The sequence below is a fragment of the Paramisgurnus dabryanus genome, chromosome 22 (genome assembly GCF_030506205.2).
Source record: "Paramisgurnus dabryanus chromosome 22, PD_genome_1.1, whole genome shotgun sequence".
In the NCBI taxonomy this organism is placed as follows: Eukaryota; Metazoa; Chordata; class Actinopteri; order Cypriniformes; family Cobitidae; genus Paramisgurnus; species Paramisgurnus dabryanus.
In genome coordinates, this window is record NC_133358.1 from 19288301 (window position 1) to 19307680 (window position 19380).

Consider the following 19380-nt stretch of genomic DNA (forward strand, 5'->3'; position numbering starts at 1 on the left):
ATTTATTTCCTGTCTGTCCTCTCTTGCTAGCGGGAGGCTGGATTTAGGATGAAGGTCCTTCGAGTCACATGGACCTAAGTTTTTGATTGATGTTCAAAAGCCATTACTACACGTTTTTCGGAGTAATGTTGAACTTCTGAATTCCTGCAGATTGTTTGTGTGATTTGCGTTCATTTGCTCCGATGCCTTTCATCATGTTTCAACCCTCCAGTAAGCGTCGTTTCATTTGAACATCTCTTTTAATAACTTTTGAAGACTTTTTAAAAGAAGACCACCAAAATGACTGATGAAAGCAAAGCTGAACATAGAGCCGAAAGCGGGAAAGATTTAGAGAAACATCTTCGCTTGCGAGTTTGCGTGCTGAATGAACTTTTAAAGACTGAACGGGATTATGTTGGAACTCTGGAGTTTCTTTCGGTAAGTACAACGCGGATAACTATTAATAAACTAACTTGATGTTTTGTAAAGTTCAGTTTGGGAAAAAAATGGTTAAAGCTCTTCTACACTTGTAATGAAGGCAGCTTGCGCTGGCTGGACGCGCGCGTCTTGGTTATAACTGGAGCGCGGACAGTGAAGCTCAAATAAAACCACGTAAACTTGCATTGTAACCTACAAAAATTATTCATATAACGATGTCGTCCGTATAGTCCACACTAGAATAACATAACACGTCTATTTAGTATGCATGTAGTGCACGAGCAGCAACAGAGGTGATGTGGTAAACCTCAAAACCTGGTCTCGTGCCATATCTGTCAGTCTTGCGGATGGCTTTGGTTTTGTAGCTCTGTCTAGTAGTAACAACTTAACTTTGTAATTTGCCTAAACTTTCATGCCTAAAATTGCTATATCTGTAGGCACACTGACCTCACGTCTAGCTTTTCAAATGAAATGTAAATTTGAAGCACATGAAATAGGGATTTTAAAGTTGTTTCTTTAACTGTGTAACTCGTACAAATATTTAGTCGTTTGATATTTCATTAATGCTAGATTTTACTGCTGGGTTTCATAAATTGTTAGCCTTAATGTTCGTTATGTCTGGATATGTTGAAAACTAGGAAGACATTTAGGGTTCAAAGATAAGCAGGAAAAATCTTAGTACTTACAGCATGATGCTAAAAGCATTCTCAAGGAAGCATGCATACTACAGGTTTTGTAATTGTTACTTCATACTGTATGTCTCAACTAAGTTAGCAAGGCAAGGTAAATACATTTTAACTTGTGCAGGTAAACTCACTGTCAATGCAAACTGTGGGCCAGTAGATCTTATTGTCATTTCTCTCTGTACTGAATAAATACTGGAAGTCTTTTGGTGTTACCGAGAAAAGATAAACCATTACTCAAAAATCAAAGATAAATAAAAACAAATGTTGTTAATAAACCGTCATATGCTACAGACTGGATATTGTGTTTGGAGATGGGCATATGGGAATGTCAAGGATACTTTGGGGCACTTTATTGTTTATTGTAATAATGATCCATGCTTCGTGTCCATTCACTTGTTAGCAGAAACTGTTTTGCATGTGGTTCCCACATTTCCAAGGGATTTCACGTTGAGTTCAACAAAATGAAATTTGATATTGTAAACAGCCATTTAAACAATTTAGTCGATGGAAAGCATTGACTGTGTAGAAGACTGACCTCAACTAGAACAAAGTTGCATATCATTCATTGTAACTTTTATTTCACGTTACTCTTTTTTATCTAAAATGTTTCAGGAGAATAAATGTTCTGATTCTCTCCGACATTTATAATTGGTCCGTTTTCAAAGTCTTTTGCAACCCCAGGCACTTTGGCTTTAACAGTTCCAGTTTACTTGGAGATCAGATAATTCACAATGGGTTTGCAGTTCCAGCCAATGGCAAGCCAAACAATTAAGTTGGTTTTATTGGCAGCAGTTAACATGATTTGCGCATTTAAAAGAGGTGAAAAGTGCTTGTTTTCATTATAAAGGTTTATTATGTACACTAAGTGAGATTAGCAGACTCGAGGGAACTTCAATCAATTCAAGTCAATGGGAAGTATTATCTACAGCCTTTCAAGGATCAAAGCGTCCATCAACAGGTCACTTTCAACTGATCATATTTACTACTAATACAATACCAGATATCCTGAATTATCCTGAATGTCTGAACCAGAGAGAAACAATATTTGAACCTCATAAACTGAATAAAGGAAGCCTGTGTAGAAGTGAAGTTAGACGATAACAACAATGGCTGTCAGGAGGTGGTATTTCATTGCTCACAGGGCAGAGAGGATCGGTGCCATACTGAACAGTGCATTTTTTGTCTTTGTAAGAATTAGGGGGTCAGTTCCAGACAATATGGCTCCCCAGTTGAACTGACCTGGTTGGATTGCCAGGAGGGGGCCGGTGACGTGAGAGCCTGGGCTCTCTGCCCTCCGTTGTAAACTACATTTCCTGATAGAGGAATTCTGGAGAGGTTGCAAAAAAATGAGGAAACAATGGTGGATAAGTTGTTTTGATTGAATGCCGAAAATGCTTAGTAAATCCTAATCAATTTCGCCCACCATCAAGGCTAATTTGTTTCTGGAGAAAAAATAGTTTCTTGCATGAGAAATACTAGACGCATCGACTGACCGTGACTTGGCATGCCACACAATTCTGTCTGTCTATCAGATGAGCCAAGAACAGTGTCTGGCTATTCTCATGAGACAGAGGAAGTCTCTTGAAAGATCTCTTCGAAGATATCCCTCGAATGGCTTATGTAACAAGTCAATATAGATCTGATAGTGGGAGGTTTGAGAGGAGAAAGTCTTGTTTATATTTGTTAACTGAAGGCTAAGAGCGATAATCCTCTCTAAGATGTGCTTCACTTAGGGATATTGATTTAAAACTGCTTTAATTTCCACTCTTTTTTTCTTATTGTAAGGTTTTTATATTGGTCATGTGCTGTGAGTTTGTTGCATTTACATGGAAATAAGAAAAAATGGGGCAAATATCTCATGCATGAGTACTAGCCCGAAACCGAGCGCTTTCATGTCCTAATTTAGTAGAAAAACAGAGCCATGTCACTGCATAATGTGTTCTCTGGCGCTTCAGCTCAGGATTAAGTGTTCCCTCTGCAGTGCTTTCCTTTTGTGACACCCTGTGGGTTTAGATGATTTGGCCACCCAGTGTAAATTTGTATAAATCTTAATAATGCAACTTCAAAAAGAAGTTGAACCATAAAATTGCAATTACATTTATTTTGCTTTCGGGGTAAACAAAAATTATAAATGGCCCCTTTGACATTACTTTTTGTACAATGTGTTTGAATATATGATGTGGTGCAATTTTCTAAACAGTGTGGGATTTTGTACTATATAAATCTGTAGGAAAACATTAAAGATTAGAGAGCTTCACATGTCCACTTAGATCCTGGTTCGGCTCTAAAAGATTAATGTGTGCCTCGGACACGTTTCGGGTAGCTTGCAACTAGGGTTGTAACGGTATACCGGTATGGCGGTATACCATGATATCAACTTTCACGGTTATCATACCGTAAACATTTGCTTATATAAAATAATAAAGCAGATCTCACCTGCGCTACTGCACACACGCAACTTAATTTGGCTTGACTGCTAGACTCCTCCATTAGTTTTATGTACAGCAGAGAAAATGTCAGAGCCAGAGACTACAAATTCTAACCTCTATCCCCCACCAGAAAAAAAGAAAAAAATCTACAGTATGGAAACAAATGCAGGGTTGTTCTTTAAGATGGATATCCAGTTTGCAAGCAATGTGGACGTAGAGTGGCTGCAAAAGGAGACACTAAAGCCCATTTAAGTGATTACAGATCAATTTAAGTTGATTATACTTGATTATAGTTGATATATAATAAAAACTATACTCACTCACTATTTCACTCACTATATGACGATGTGAACAAATGAATATATCCAGAGCAGCTATGAGATAATTTAATAAGTATTTCATTATTTTATTTAAAAAAAAAATTAAAAATAGTAATAAATTAAGAATCAAAGTTTATTTTTTTCAAAAGTGTTTTTTTCCCCAAAAAGTTTGACATAATAAACCACATGTTCAACCCAAACCCCATATCTGTTTTTATTAAAGGGATAGTTCGGCCAAAAACGATATTAAACCCATGATTTACTCACCCCCAAGCTGTCCAAGTTGCATATGTCCATCGTTTTTCAGACAAATACATTTTCGGATATTTTAGAAAGTGTTTTAGATCTTTCTGTTGATTAAATGTAAAGTTACGGGGTCCAGCCATAGTCCACGACCTTAAAGTCCAAAAAAAGTGCGTCCATCCTTCACAAATTAAATCCAAACGGCTCCAGGATGATAAACAAAGGTCTTCTGAGGGTAATCCGTGCGGTGTTGTTGTAGAAATATCCATATTTAAAATTTTATTAACGTAATTGACTACCTTCCGGTAGTGCCGCAGCAGTGCGAAAATGGTTTTGTGTATACAGTCTATTTAAACCATTTGTCAAAATGATAGCTAATTTTCTAATTAAATATTATTTTATAACTTATATGCCTTGGCAACATATGGTAGGTTTATTAATAGTTTGTTCATTTATGCCTTTCTGGCATTTTAGATTCAGGCAGGTCTGGATCAGCGATCTCTTTAGAATTGAGATGGAACTTTGTAATGCAGATCATGCACGAACAGCTAAATAAAACATGAAATTTTATTATTTTAACCTCTTAAACGTATACTGATTGTGCTTGAATGGGTCTGTGGCCCTGGTTACACGTACATGGGTATTTGAATAACGGAGACATTTCCCTTCGTTTGCGCCCTTCATTAACACGCAAGCGGAGAACTTCGGCCAGAGTGGAGATTTTGAAAATCTTCGGTTGCACGGTTGCATGTAAACTGAGACAAACGGATGTTAAGGCAGCCAACGTCACAGAATGCGACAGAGCTCGCACCTACGTCAAAAGTGCTACCTTGTTCAAAAGAGGAACAGAAAGTGATTCATTGATGTTTTCGGGATTCCGATTGGCTTACGTGGACTTGAGCTTCTCGTTACACCATATATACACGGGTACGTGTCAGTGAACACTTTTCTGAAAACTGACATGTGTGCATAAAAGTTATGTTTGAAACCGGAGAGGTTGAATTGTCCTTTTATGAAAAAGTGTCATATAATATTGTGGTTTAAATTAGCTCGGTTCCAGACAGGCTAACTATTGCGGCATAAGTATATTACCCAGTTGAGTTATGTGAATGCTTTGTTCTAGACAAACTAACTATTGCGGGATAAGTACATTTACTGGACATTTTATGTGAATGCTTTGTTAAAGAAGAATGTCTTAAGTTTAGATTTAAATTGATCGACTGTGTCTGATACTCAAGCATTATTTGGTAAATCATTCCAGAGCTTAGGGGCTAAGTAGGAAAAGGATCTTCCACCTTTAGACACTTTGATACTCTAGGGATAATTAAGTGGCCAGAATTTTGTGGTCGCAGTGTACGTGATGGATTGTATTCTGATAGTAATTCTTTAATATATGAGGGTTCTAGGCCATTTAAGGCTTAAAGAAATTACAAAAAACAAATCCCTAAATGTATTAAACTTTGGCATATAACCTGCTATTTGTGCTTTTGGCATGAATGTAAAAGTGCCTGGTCGACAACATGGGAAGAAAATCACACAAACATACTGCACAAAAATGTGCTAATAACCACATTCAACACCATGCAAAGCTTTGGCGATAACACACATCATCAGTTTTGGTGATGCTTAAAAAAATAAGTTCCCTTTCAAAACATTTATACCTAAAGAGGGCACATTTCTACCTCAAGGCTATACATAAATGGCACATATTAGGACCTTTTTAAATTGTACTGTCCCAGTGACAGCTTTTGTACCTTTCTGATATTTCACTATTCAAAAATGTTCTGCTTCTCTGTTACGAGTCACTATTCATGTGCAGTCACATTGAGACCTGTTGATTTGTTGGTGTCACGTGAACGGTGCTGAGACTAAGGCTCATATCCTTTCCCTGTCAGGCAGTGAACCCTGCAACCTCTTTCCTCAGGGTCACAGCTCTCCATCCTCAGCCTCTTCCTCTTGATGTTCTGGTTTATCCATCTGTTGCCGTGGATAGCAGTAGGGCTTGGCCAGGCACCCCCTCTTCACACATTCCTCACTGGTGAAAAACTCATTAAACGTGTTTGGATAGCTTAGCTCAGATAACTTGGATCAGTTTGATGAGAGGCATTTAAGTTAAGGTTAAAATCTTTATTGTTTAATTGTAATTTTTGGGATCTTGGCACATTAAAGCACAGTTTGAGACACTGGTGTGATATTATCTGAAACTATTAGGCCCTGTTTACACCTGGTATTAAGATGCATTTTGGTTGACCGGATCACAAGTGGACGATGCTAAATACAGGTAAACTGGGTTTAAGCTGTTTTAAAGCTTGTCCACATTCAGAGGTAGTCGAAAACGCATTAGAACAAATTGTTTTTGTGGTGTAGACACTCATGTGGTCGAATGTGTTTAAAAAGGCCGCCTACTCTCCGCCTGTTGATCTTTTTTTTTCAGCGCAGTTTTTTTTTTCATTTTGTGAGCGTGTGAAAGTTGCAGAGGTTTCCATCAATTGCTCTTAAATATTTGAGAAAGCCCTTACATATACTGTACATGTACACAAAACTTTGTTCAGCATGTTTACTAACAAAACAAGCAGTGATACTCTGACATAATCTTAGTGCGCATCAACTTAAACCTATAATTTCTCCCGCTCGTGTTTTGAGGAAGTCGGCCATAGACCAATCCCTCGAGGTAATCAAGACAGAAGATGTCACAAGTGGACGAAAGAGATGAGAAATGTGTCTCTCGTCCACTTGTGATCATATTGACCAAAATGCTTCTGGGTGATTCTCATGATATCCAGATTTAAAAGGTGTCCAGAATCAGATTTTTTTAAAAGCCCTTGAAGACAATTGTTTTTTTGCGCATATAAGATTAAAGTCTGAACTTACTATAATCTATTTTTTTAGAGGATTTAAAATGATTTCCTATAGAATTATTTACATTTATTAGATTATCATTATCAAAAATTATCATTACTGCAACATGATATTACATTAAATATATGCATTTTCAAACTCATGTTTCGGTAATGAGAACTAAAAAGTTGTCTAGGTACAATGACAAACAAAATTTCAACTTTTATCTGGAGAGAAAAATTAAGATCTGCTTACCTGGTAGCCATCTTGAGTGTCACAGTCAATTATGTCCCTTACAACAATTTTTTTTTTTTTTTTGAAAATGTTAGTTCCTTGATGGCTTAAACAATGATGGAAAATTGTTGCGGAGGATGAGAAAATTGGCCTTGGACACATTTATGTTCCTTATTACTGTCTCTACATTTACCAATGATCACCAAATACCACATGTTTCTTTACTGTAAATGTTTATATAGTATAACATGCACTGAAGCTTTTTAGATTTTTTAATTATAAATATTTTCATGTCAAAGAACCCAAATCAAGTCATGGATACATTGCGTTAATGAAAAATTTCCCCTTAAATGTGGAAAAAACAACAAAAATGGTTTGTATGATGTCATTTAAAATCATGTGCATAATATTACATGAAGAGATGTTTGTAACTGTATGCTTCTTATTTTGATACTCTAACTGTGCATTTACTTTTTTTTATCAAAATGTTTCATGACACCTCATAAGTCTAATTTCGCAAGAATCACCCATTTTAATACCAGGTGTAAACAGGGCCTTAGGGTCTCTTTGTTTTAAAATTAAGCAAAAGGCTTCAGCAAAAGTCACAGTTTGTTATTTATTCAATCTCAATGGCTTGCAGTAACAACAACTGAGATTTAAATGAAGTTTTCTATGTTCAGAACAGGCTGAAAATGTAATACGAGACTAATTGAATTATAGACATGGTCTTGCCTGACAGACTCTCAGCCAATCAGAAGCTCACACCTCTTTCTCACTTCAACACCTTCTCTCCCTGTTGTCTCCCATCAATCTTTACAGCCTTCGCCTCCCGCATATGTTCCATCCATTATGTCACAATACTTTGTTTACAAGAAGTTGAATTTTCCCCATTGCTACATGGAACGTCATTAAGATTTCAATCTTTCTAAAGAGTTTAGGTTTCTTTTTCCAATGCAGAGTCAGTTAAGTTCACATGTGCTACACACGGACATTACAACCATCAGTGACTCTCTTTTATGTTAACTGCTTAACTAGCTCTCCAAGGCTTAGGGCAGAGGACTTCACTTTAGATGCACAGCATGGAAGCAAAAAGTGTCAGCCATTTATCTGCTCTCGTGACGGAGCAATTCATGAACGAGACAGAGGCCTTTTGTACCCTTGGGAATTTAGAGGTGAAGTCCTGCGGTGAGTCTGGATGTGCAGGAGAAAAGTTTTTTTGACCTTCCTACTGTTGGGGTGTTGCGATTGTTTGGTGCTCACTGGAAGCATGTATGTACATTTACATGTACGCATGTGGCAAGGAAACTTACAGTGCATTACAAGGTATACATTTATCTGCATGTGTGTTCCCCATGTGTCAGACCCATGACATTTTTTTGAGCTAATAATGCAATGAATGCTTGGTGAGATACATAAACATTTAAACATACTGTATGCTCACTGATCTGTAATTAAATACTGAAGAGATTAAGTTTACTCCTCCCCTTGGAATCTCTCCATCCTCCAAAAATGTGTTTTACGCCATCGGCTTCCTTTCTGATTTAGCGGTTTAGCTGCAGAACTATCAGCTCTCCTGGGTGCTCCTCTGGACACAGTCAAAATAAATCTAAAGTGGTCTTTACCGCAGAGCACATACATGATTCACGGTGACCACAGTTAACCTCTTGTGTGTTTTTGAAATAGTTTTACACTTGAGGTGATCCCTGTTTCAGTGCCATGTGCGGTCTTGTGTGTCGTTGTGTTTGTGAGCGCGCGGGGGGCTGCGAGGGGCTCCAGCCGGTGAGTTCCTTTAGCTTTTGTGTCAGCTTGAGCAGGATTTCCTTCCTTCCTGTCCCTCCTCTCCTTTCACATTGTGCTCGGTTTCCTTTGCTGGCTGCTGAGGCGCACGGGCTGGTCCACACGACCAGATTCAGTGCCAGGGCATCTGTCTCAGATCACTCCGTTACAAGACAGCATCTGAATTAGACACTATTTGACGGACCCATTAGGATGGACGTTCGTTGGACGATTGCTTTTTTGGGAGGTTATGTTTTTATGCGGTAGTGAATTTTTAGTTGTGGCAGTGAATAAGATGTGTTTGTTTGCTTGTTTGCCAGCTGGCCTTTCAAATGACCTCACACGTGCAAGTGTCTAAATGGCCATAGACGCCCTGAGGATGCTGAGTCTATATGCCACATGAAATAGGCGTCCTGTTGCAGTTCATTCACTAAATGGGAAATAGCCAATAAGGAGCATTTTTATAATTGAAATCAACATTAATTAAAAATTGGTCCTAATTACTTTTTTAATACAACTTATTGTATTGTGTAATAATTTCAAAGGAAAAATCAAACTGTTATAACTTTCTCCGCCTCTAAAACCACTTCGCTTTTTGGCTAACATCATCAAGCCATTTTGAACCCCTTAAGTTTAACCACGTCATATATATAAAGGCTAGATGTCTCGCCCGCGCTGCTGACCAATTGAGTAGAACGTCCGCATTTTGGCGGCCATCTTACCACAGGCAGCTCGCTCACTCGTAGCATTGAGTTTTAATGATGCAGGTACTTTTAAATGACCATAACTTGCTAAATCTTTTACCGATTTTCAAACAGTTTGGTTTGTTATAAACGTCAAATATTTACCTATGACACTGCATAGTTATACTACAAATAAATAAAAAATTAATGAAACATGTTAAAGCATCCAGAATTATAGCCACGTTAATAATGTTTGTAAAAAAACGAACCGTTTGAAAATCGTTAGAAAATTGAGCAAGTTAAAGTACCTGCACCATTAAACTCAATGCTATAGGGAGGGAGCGAGCTGTCTGAGGTAAGATGGCCGCCAGGTGATGACGTTAGAGACTCCGCCGTACGACATCTAGCCTTTATACATATCTACGATTCAACCAACAGCTTAGCTTAGCAGAGCTGTTTGTGCAGCTGGCGACTGACGTATTCCTTTGGGTGGAGTTTAGTCAAAAAATCCTATATTGATGTAATATATTTCAAACTAAAGCTTGAAAAATGTGATCACGAAAAACGACCACTTTAAGAGTGTTTTTGTGTTCATCTCAATGCATATATATACTATAGCTGTTTAGGTTGTTGTGAAGACTTTCCCATGTCAGTAGTGAAAGAAAACTATTTTCTTTCTCAGTTCTTGGAATTTCTTTAACGTCCAGATTCCCAAGAGGATATTCAGGTACAAAACAGGAAAATTGAGTTGGCCCAAATATACAAGGTATAAACCGCTATAAATCAGATCTGTCCTGAAGGTCCTTTGTGATTGGTTTATTATTGGAGCAACCACATACAGTTATTGTGGGAACTGAAATATTCACACAAACATTTCTAACATAGTCTGTAATACAGTGCCTGAATTCCTGCAGCGCTTACTCCTAAAATGTGTACTTTATGCGTATGCACACTTTAACTAGTTTGAGCAGTTTATAATAACTAGCTCAGATTAAATTTTTCACTGAATTATCTCTTTCATGACATAAAACAATCTCAAACTAAGAATTTGAATTTAACATATTTAAAGGTAGGGTAACACATTTAGAAAAATGCTAACGGTAGCCGCCTAGCAATGAAATCCCGATCCCACCCTCAAGTCAAATCGCCATCTAAAGTCACGCCTCTTTCCAAACACATGAACACGCACAGATCAGACGGTCACGTCTCATTCACCAGTGAGAAAACTTTGCAGTACAAAGTGAATAACATTTCCAAAATAACCAACATAAACAACTGGTTTACATCAGAATTAGTTTAAGCACACGTTCGATTGCGTAGACGTAGTAACTATATCGTTATGCTAATCCGGAAAACGAACACAAATTTCATAAGCAACACAACGTTTCATCAAAGTAGAATATCTGAATCCATCTCAATACAAACATATTGCGTACCTACCTTACCAAAATAAACAGTGCAACGACCCTTTCAGACCCTTTGCCTCCTGTAGCTGTTTGCATCTCGCGGTAAAGCAGTAAAGTTACCGATGTTAATTTGGATTTTTGCTCTTGCTGATCCAGGCAGTTTTTGCTGTTGTTGTTATAAAAGATGCATTTAGTTTTGTTGCTCCCGTGTAGGTTGTCAATTCAGCAGAAAAGTTTGCTGTTCTCGCTGTTTACAGACAGAGCGCACGTGAACGCGCCGATGATGTATGGTATCTGCGTGGACTCGCTGCGCGGTGGGAATTCAAATTACGCTTACGTATGAGGGACATAAAAGGAAACGTCCGTTCGGACCGAAATCTATGATTTGTTGAACATTTTTTGGTCCTACGCCTTTCACAGATGACATAAATTTTTACAAATACATTTAAACAACTTAACACAGTGATTGCAATCAGAATGTGAGGAGACTTTTAACCAGCATAACTAAAAATGTTTCAGGATCAAATCTGTTACCTTACCTTTAATGATACAATGGTGTGCTGTTGGTTAGTAGCCTTATTTTTTAAGGTTGAATTACACAGAATTGATGGTAAATGTCATAAAACTGGGGCCCCCCTGGCACCATCTTGGCCCCCCTGTTTGAGAACCACTGGTTTAAAGTATCATTGCATGATTTCTACAATTTATTACTGTATATACAAATAAGACAAGTCCAGCTTTTTTCTTGTAGCTCCCACTTACGATTATGTCTGCAGACTTGTAATCCATCCAGTGAAACCATAAAGAATCTGTTCCACATTTCTGACAATGTTTGTATTCTTCTTGTCTTTGAGTTAGTGATGAACTTTCAAATTGTATTAGTCAGCAGCCTTAAATGACAAAGTGAGTAAGTCATTGTTTTTTCCTTCTAAAACTGGATGCCAGTTTCAATGTCTGTAGTGTGAACAAAGACATCGGGCCCAGCAGCTGTTACTTTATTTAGCATAATGTAAGTTTTGGCATACTGGGTTTGAAATCTGTAGTGTAGAGAAATTTTCCAAAAGCCAAAAGAAAACTTTACAGCAGCGTGCCATGTTTGTTAACAGTGTTATAGTCAGTGGCGGCTGGTGACTCCTCTTCCGAAGGGCGCAAATTTGGAGTGTCGTGTGCGTCATTCCAAAATGTGTGTTCGTTGCGTCATGTGAACCATGTGCATCATGTGTCTTGTCAAAATAACTGCCTGCTGCACATGCAACGAAGCGGTTTATGATAAAAGTCATTAAAAGGTCATTATCACAAAATAGACAAGACACTAACTTAAAGGCGGGGTGCATGATTTTTGAAAAACACTTTGTAAACGGGAGAAGGGCCGTGTACCAAAACACACTTGTAGCCAATCAGCAGTAAGGGGCGTGGAACCGACATTGTTGCCTGGGTTGCGCATGTGTGGGGCGGGTCTATCAAAAGAAGGTCCAAATTCTATTGGGGTAGGGGCGTGTTTGTTTAGGTGATTTCAAATGGCAACATTGGCTTTCAGAGATCATGCACCCCACCTTTAACACTAAACACTTTTTACACATGAGATTAAATGAGTATCTGGCAAACGTGAGCTATCTTTTATCATAAACCCCTTTAAAGTGTCTACATCAGAGGCACTTATTTTGACATGACGCGCCAAACACATATTTTGAAATGACAAGCCATACCTACGTGCGCCCTCAAGAAATAAATCACCGGCCGCCACTTGTTATAGTCATAAAGTCTTTTGCTTCTTTAGAAAATCGCTTTGTTACGCCACAAAATTCAATAACCGGTGACAAGTGTATATGTTTTTTGTTTGGCGGTTTGTTTGTGTTACATTTCAAAGTAATGTATGAATTCCTGACCAGACAGAATACTTTACAGCTTATTCCCCAAACAACAGATCATTTCCAATATATGTAAATTCAATGCCAGACAGAATATATATTAGTGCTTCTGCTTCTCTAGACAACATATCATGGCATGTCCACAAAATATCAGATAAATACATGGCCTGACAATTGCAAAATCCGGTGAAAAGGATATCTTGCTTTTTAAAATGTCAAAATGCACGGTTGATTTTGAGGTCTAATACTTTGAAAATCTTTTCCAGCATACACATATTCTCTGGCAGAACTGCTTCTTTATCTCTGATTTGTTATTCAAACGGCACGCAATCATAGGTCGAAGCCAGGTGACAGACTGAGCGAGCTTTATTTCATCATTCAGGTCAGTTAAGGACTTGTGCCTATGAGCAGATCACAGCATGTACATTCTTGCTTTGTGTTCAGGGACAGTTTTCAAAGTTAAACCCCAATTCTTATTCGGTGGCATGCTCTGCTATGGCTTTCACAGTCCGATTCACCTTTGTGGTTCTACTGTGCCATCTTCCTGATCTCCTGCGTTGTGCTAAGTAGTCCGGGCCTCCAGCAGAGTGACTGGCATGCTGAAGGGGTTAGTGAGGGCCAGCGTTCATTCATACACAAAGATGGCATTGATCCCAGAGCACTTGGAGGGGGCACTTCTGCCCGGCCCTTTTCATTGACATTCAAGCTGTCTTTGGGGTTTTGCTAAAAGGAAAGACAAAGTTGTTTTCTCTCTCCTCCTATACCAATGACGAAGTCCAATCTGAGCATAAAGATTCCAGGATCCCCAATAGCACCAGTTCCAGTAATGTGCGTAGTTATTAAACAGTCCGGACCGGAATGCTAATCAATGGTACAATCATGTGTGCCAGACATGCTGACCAAGCTTTGTAGTTGCTGCATAAAAATTCGGCTTAGTCACCATGTGCTTTATTCAGACCAGAGGGTAATGGGATTTTGAGGCCTTGATGCATAATAATGAGGTTTGCAGTGCAAATGAAGTAACATTGAAGTAGCCATTATGTATGGGATAATAGATGTAGCAGCATTTGTTACAAATTTGCTTTATAAATGATTTTATTTTACTAATTTAAAGATCACCTATTTCATTGGTAAAAAACAACACTATTTTGTGTATTTGGTATAATACAATGTGTGTGTGTGGTTTATGGGTCAAAAAACACATTATTTTACACATACCATACATTTTTGTAGCTCCAGAATTTCACTCTCTACCTGAAACGCACAAATTTAAAAAGCTCTGTCCCTGATTGGCCAGCTAATCTGTACGTTGTGATTGGCCTGAATACCTCTGATGTCAGCCGGAAATGTGACGCTCCTTACCATGTTTGAAAGATTCGCACACAATGCAATGCTGACAGGAGTTAACTTACAGTTGTGGGTCCGAAGCGGGGGGAATTATGATAATGTCGGTCTTTACTACATCACCAATCCCAGGAAGTAAAGTGTTGCCTACAATCCGTGTGTTTGTTGTAGTCCAAGAAAAGAGATTTACGTTGGAGACGATAACTTGCGTCATCGTTTACTTTGGGGTTTGTACCTTTTGATTATCGTTAACATGTACTAATACACACTTACACACCAAAGGAAATATAAAAATGTGAATCGGACGATAGATGTTCTTTAAATCTTTAAATGTTTTACATTACATTTATATAAAAAAAAGGTTAAAGTCTCCCTGTGGTGAAAATCAAGTTTTATTGTTTATACAGTATGTGTTTGTGGTGTTTGAATATTCTTTAAGAAAAAAAAAACATGTTCAAATTCCTCAATCAATACCATTGCAGAGTATTTTCTCATTTTGGAGTTTTTCAAAGAATGGGGTTTAAATTGCCCTGTTTTTTGTGTCACAAACCTGTAACCAATAACAAAATTGAACGACCAGGTACACACGTATGCATTGTCAAACCGGCATTGGCAGTGTCTGAAACTTCTGAATGTGACATCTATGTACATATATATCTATGTGCGAGCTTGTGCAATAGATGTATACTAAATGATCAAGGGGGTAGAGTTTCATTCAAGCTTAGGGCTGGGTATCGATTCAGTTGTCCAGATCAATTCGATTTCGATTCACAAGCTATCAAATCAATTCGATTTCAATTCTGGATTTGACTCTGATTCTCGGGCCTATTTTTGTACTCGATTTTCGATTCAACTCAATCAATATAGATTATATTATATTATATAATATTATATTATATTATATTATATTATATTATATTATATTATATTATATTAGAATAAAGACTGAATGAATGACAGGCTTGCCTCTCGCTCCTTGGTAACATCGGGCAAGGAAAAAAAGAGGGTGATATCTAGTGGAGAAGACTAGTAATTAGATTAACGTTAATCTTATGTTCAATGTTTGTGATAATAAATATGGACAAAAATTGATTCGTGGGCTTTAAGAATCGATTTTGAATCGACCACATACATTTTTTACCTTTACATATGCTATATTGATGCTCAAATATTTGTTTTAAGGGATACAATTACCGACTACATTATCTATAAATTATCGTCTGTTTGTGACCAGCTAAAAAGATGATGTCTACCAGACTATAAGAATTGGGAAACGTGCAAACCAACATGTTGAGGACCAGCATCCAAAACAAAACATATGCTGGTGAGCAGCTGTGCTTTAGTGTTTCAGCAGGGTGCATTGCCGCATGGGGCCTAACTATTTTAAGGGTTAAAGTCACATAATGAAAGCAGATTTTTTTTTATCCAAAAATAAATTATGCACCACGACAGGTGGGTGTATGTGGAGGAAAGCAAATATTGAGAAAAGCTCCTCTCTTTGTTAATAACAACAAAGTCCATGGGTTTTTAGGCTGTCCCAAACCAGCATGTTAGCCATAAAGGCATGTATTTATAGTTTTTATAGCACTTCCTGTGGATGTTTCCCAAAGGGGTCTGTGGAGGCTCAGATGGATCCTGATGGTGTTATTAGACACCATAAAAAACAGGCTTGTTTCATCCGTCTCTTTGGGTCCACCACGACAAGCCTGCCCTTCATCTGTTGTTCTTCTCATGCCGTCATTCTCAGCATCACAGAGTTATAGTCACTTCCCTCGAATCGTTCACAGTGGCACAAAGCAAAAGCCTCATGGCATGCACGATTTGTTGATGTTGTGCAGAAATAGGCTCTGGTAAATCACATTTTCCCTTCGCAGGAAGAAAAGCAAAGGCCATTTCCTCAGACGCCCCGATGTGGGTATGTGATGGAGGAGGCCAACTCAAGACTTTGGTTCTCATTGTCCTGCTAGAAAAAAGCAATAAGTGCATTCATACATTTTTCAGAAGAAAATGTGAGTGGTGCTTATTGTACAAAATTCACTGTTATTGTGCTGTGTTTTGGAGGATTTCAAGGGCATTACTGTGTATTTTTTTATATTGTATTTTTCTGGTGGTTGCCCTCCAAAATGCTGTTTAATTGCACGTCAAAAGAATCCACCTTTTAGTATCTGTGGCCCTTGTACGGCTCAGGCCTCACCTTCAAAAAAAGTGTTTGCCCATTTTATTGTCCAATAGGCAGGGTTCCCATGCGTCATGGAATTTCTGGAATATCATGGAATTTTAAAAAGTGCATTCCAGACATTGGGCCCTATTTTAACTATCTAAGCGCATTGTCTAAAGCGCACAGCGCAACGTCTAAATGGGCGTGTCCGATCCACTTTTGCTAATTTAACGACGGGAAAAATGGTTTGTGCGCCGAGCGCACAGTCGAAAAGGGTTGGTCCTTTTTTTAATGAGTAATGGGTGTTTTTTGGGCGTAATGTGCAATAAACCAATGAGAGTCTCAGCTCTCATCCCCTTTAAAAGCCAGCTGCGCTGGCGCTATGTTTAACCCCTATTTAGATGACGGACTTTGTAAACTGAAAAACTAAGCGGAGGAAGAAGATCCCCAGTTTAGGATTAATGTTAAATAATTGTATTGTTTTTCACTTGTATTGAAATTGTTAATTTTTTATTAAAACCTTTAAAACCCGTTTTCTTTTAGTCATGGAAGTAAAAAAGCAGGCTTTTAATTGCTTTAAATGTATGGCTATCCAATATCAACAAAAAATAATTTACAAGTATGTAAGAAAAGGTTTGTACTGTAAAAATACTTTATTTGTAACAAACCGGAGATAAAGAATTTACAAACGGCTTTCTGCACCTTTCAGCAGTTGGACAGCGTCAGTTTTTTTAAGCATTACTTAAACATTTTTGTCATCTCACCATATCCACAGGTACAGAGTCATCATATACAATAAATCCGTGAGGTAGCATTAAAAATAAAACATTTAAAAAAAGCATTTATTTACTTACTTACCAGGCTGCAGGTGAAGCAGCTCTTTACGCCTTCTAACGTCTCATAATTAGTCCTCATTTATGTCCAAGAGACTCAATGATAATCTTTTATATTCAATCCTTTAATCTTTCATATTTAAAAGCGTTTTTGTGCTGCTGCGCATTCATGTATGTGATAAGCAAACCCGCGTTGTCGTTCCATTTATAGGCCCATATATCTACATAACGCGCTCTTTAAATAACAAAAAACATATTGTGACTTTGACTTTAGACTTTAGACTAACAGGTTTTTGTTGGTCAATGGCGTAGTCTATTTTAGTTGCCTCAAAATAGCAACGCGCCAACAATGCGCCTGAACACACCTCGTTTTTACATCAGAACGCCCATGGGCGCAAAAATGGGTGCAAATGCATTTGCTATTTAAACAATGTAGGGCTGCACGATTCCAGGAAAAATGATGATCACGATTGTTTGGTTCAAACTTTTGATCACGATTAGAAATCACGATCATTCTCTTAGTGAAGAACTTCTATTCACTTCAGTATTTTTATTACACTTTACAGCCATGTATATAATATTAGGCTATATATATGTTATATATTATAAAATATTTTATTGTTTTGTAATATTCACAGCTCCGTCTGCTTTGTGCTTGGTCTTTACTGATTAATCGTGACAATAGTCTTTAACTAATCGTGGGGCGCACATATCGTTATCATGATAAAAATACGATTAATCGTGCAGCCCTAAAACAATATGCCGCTAAACGTGAAAATGATCATTGCGCAGGGTGGAAACTAGCAAAAGACACTTGCGTTGCGCATTGCGCTGCATTGCGCCGGGTGTAAGATAGAGCCCATTAAAAGTCAGGAATTTTTTTGTCCAAGTCATGGAATATCTGTAAATTTTGTGTCACTTTTAGTCTCCATTTATCACATTGTAATCCGCTTGTTAAGTTGTGACGTAAGGAATGCCGTTTCTGACAACAATCTAAACACAATTTATTGGCATTGTTCACTAATTTCAGCCATTGATGCTACATTTGTATAAACTCACAGTTTTTACTACATTATCCAGACTGATGGCATCCCAGACACAGGTCATGGAAATTCAACTTTTTAGTCATTGAAAGTCAGAGAATTTAGAGTGGGAATGCTGGCTAGGCAATGATAATCTACAGGAACCCTCATGTCTTTGACAAAGATGATATGGGATGAGTTGTAATGTAATATTGGCACTGAAATGTAATAGTTAGGGTAAGAGGTTTTACTGAAGCTCTATAAACATCAGTCAGTGCAGTTATTATTCAGATTGTTTTGTCTTGTTTACCCTGTAGTGTTGCAGTTTTTGAATGAGTTTATCTTCCCAGAGTTCATTTTAAATAATGTATTTATCACTTGATTTATTTTCTCCATTAATCATAACACATTCACTCAGACAGTTCAGCAGCTATGAATGTTTTCTTTCACAGACTGAATTAAAGTTTGGCCCAGTTACTGCATTACAAAAAATCTGTGAATCAAGCTTGCACAAATAAGTCATATTTACATATGACAGGAGAGTTTCTTCATACGAGCATGCATGAAAATATATATGTTTAAAGGTATAGCGGAGGATTTTCTTGAATTTTAGAAAAGAACCGCCTTCTCCACGTTTTTAAAAAATGCAATTGCACAACACTCCTGATAGACAACTAGGAGGACCAATAGTGTTGATGATCCACCTGGAAATAGAAAATCCTCCGCAATACCTTTAAGATGTAAGGTTTCACCCAAAAATGAAATTCTGTCATCATTTACCCTCATGTTGTTCTGTAAGAGTTTCTTTATCATGTTGAACACAGAAGAAAATATATGGATACATGTAGTTGATAGTACCCATTGACTTCCATAGTAGGTGTTTTCTTAAAATAGGAGTCAATGGGTTTTATGGTTTTATTTTTGGGTGAATAAAACAAATCAAAGTCATGTGTTAATAAACAAAGGGCATGCGCTGCAGACACTCTCCTGATGCGCAGCACAAGCTTGTGATGAGAAACAGACACAATGTCTCTTTGGCGGAGACCACTGTCAAACTCCAGCTGCTACAGCGATGACACAGCAATGGCCGACTCTTTGCTTTTCACTTAGAGCTTTGTCTTTG

The 19380-nt window shown here is 37.8% G+C and overlaps 1 protein-coding gene across 2 annotated transcripts in view; it reads left to right on the top strand.

Annotated features, from left to right (window-relative positions):
- The window catches only part of prex2 (phosphatidylinositol-3,4,5-trisphosphate-dependent Rac exchange factor 2), a 169340-nt gene continuing 149960 nt past the window's right edge, over nt 1-19380 (top strand). For both annotated transcript variants that reach the window (XM_065258097.2, XM_073813102.1), the window contains exon 1: nt 1-417. In XM_065258097.2, the coding sequence (XP_065114169.1) occupies nt 280-417 (138 nt within the window). In that variant the 5' untranslated portion in view covers nt 1-279. The remainder of the gene's footprint in view (nt 418-19380) is intronic.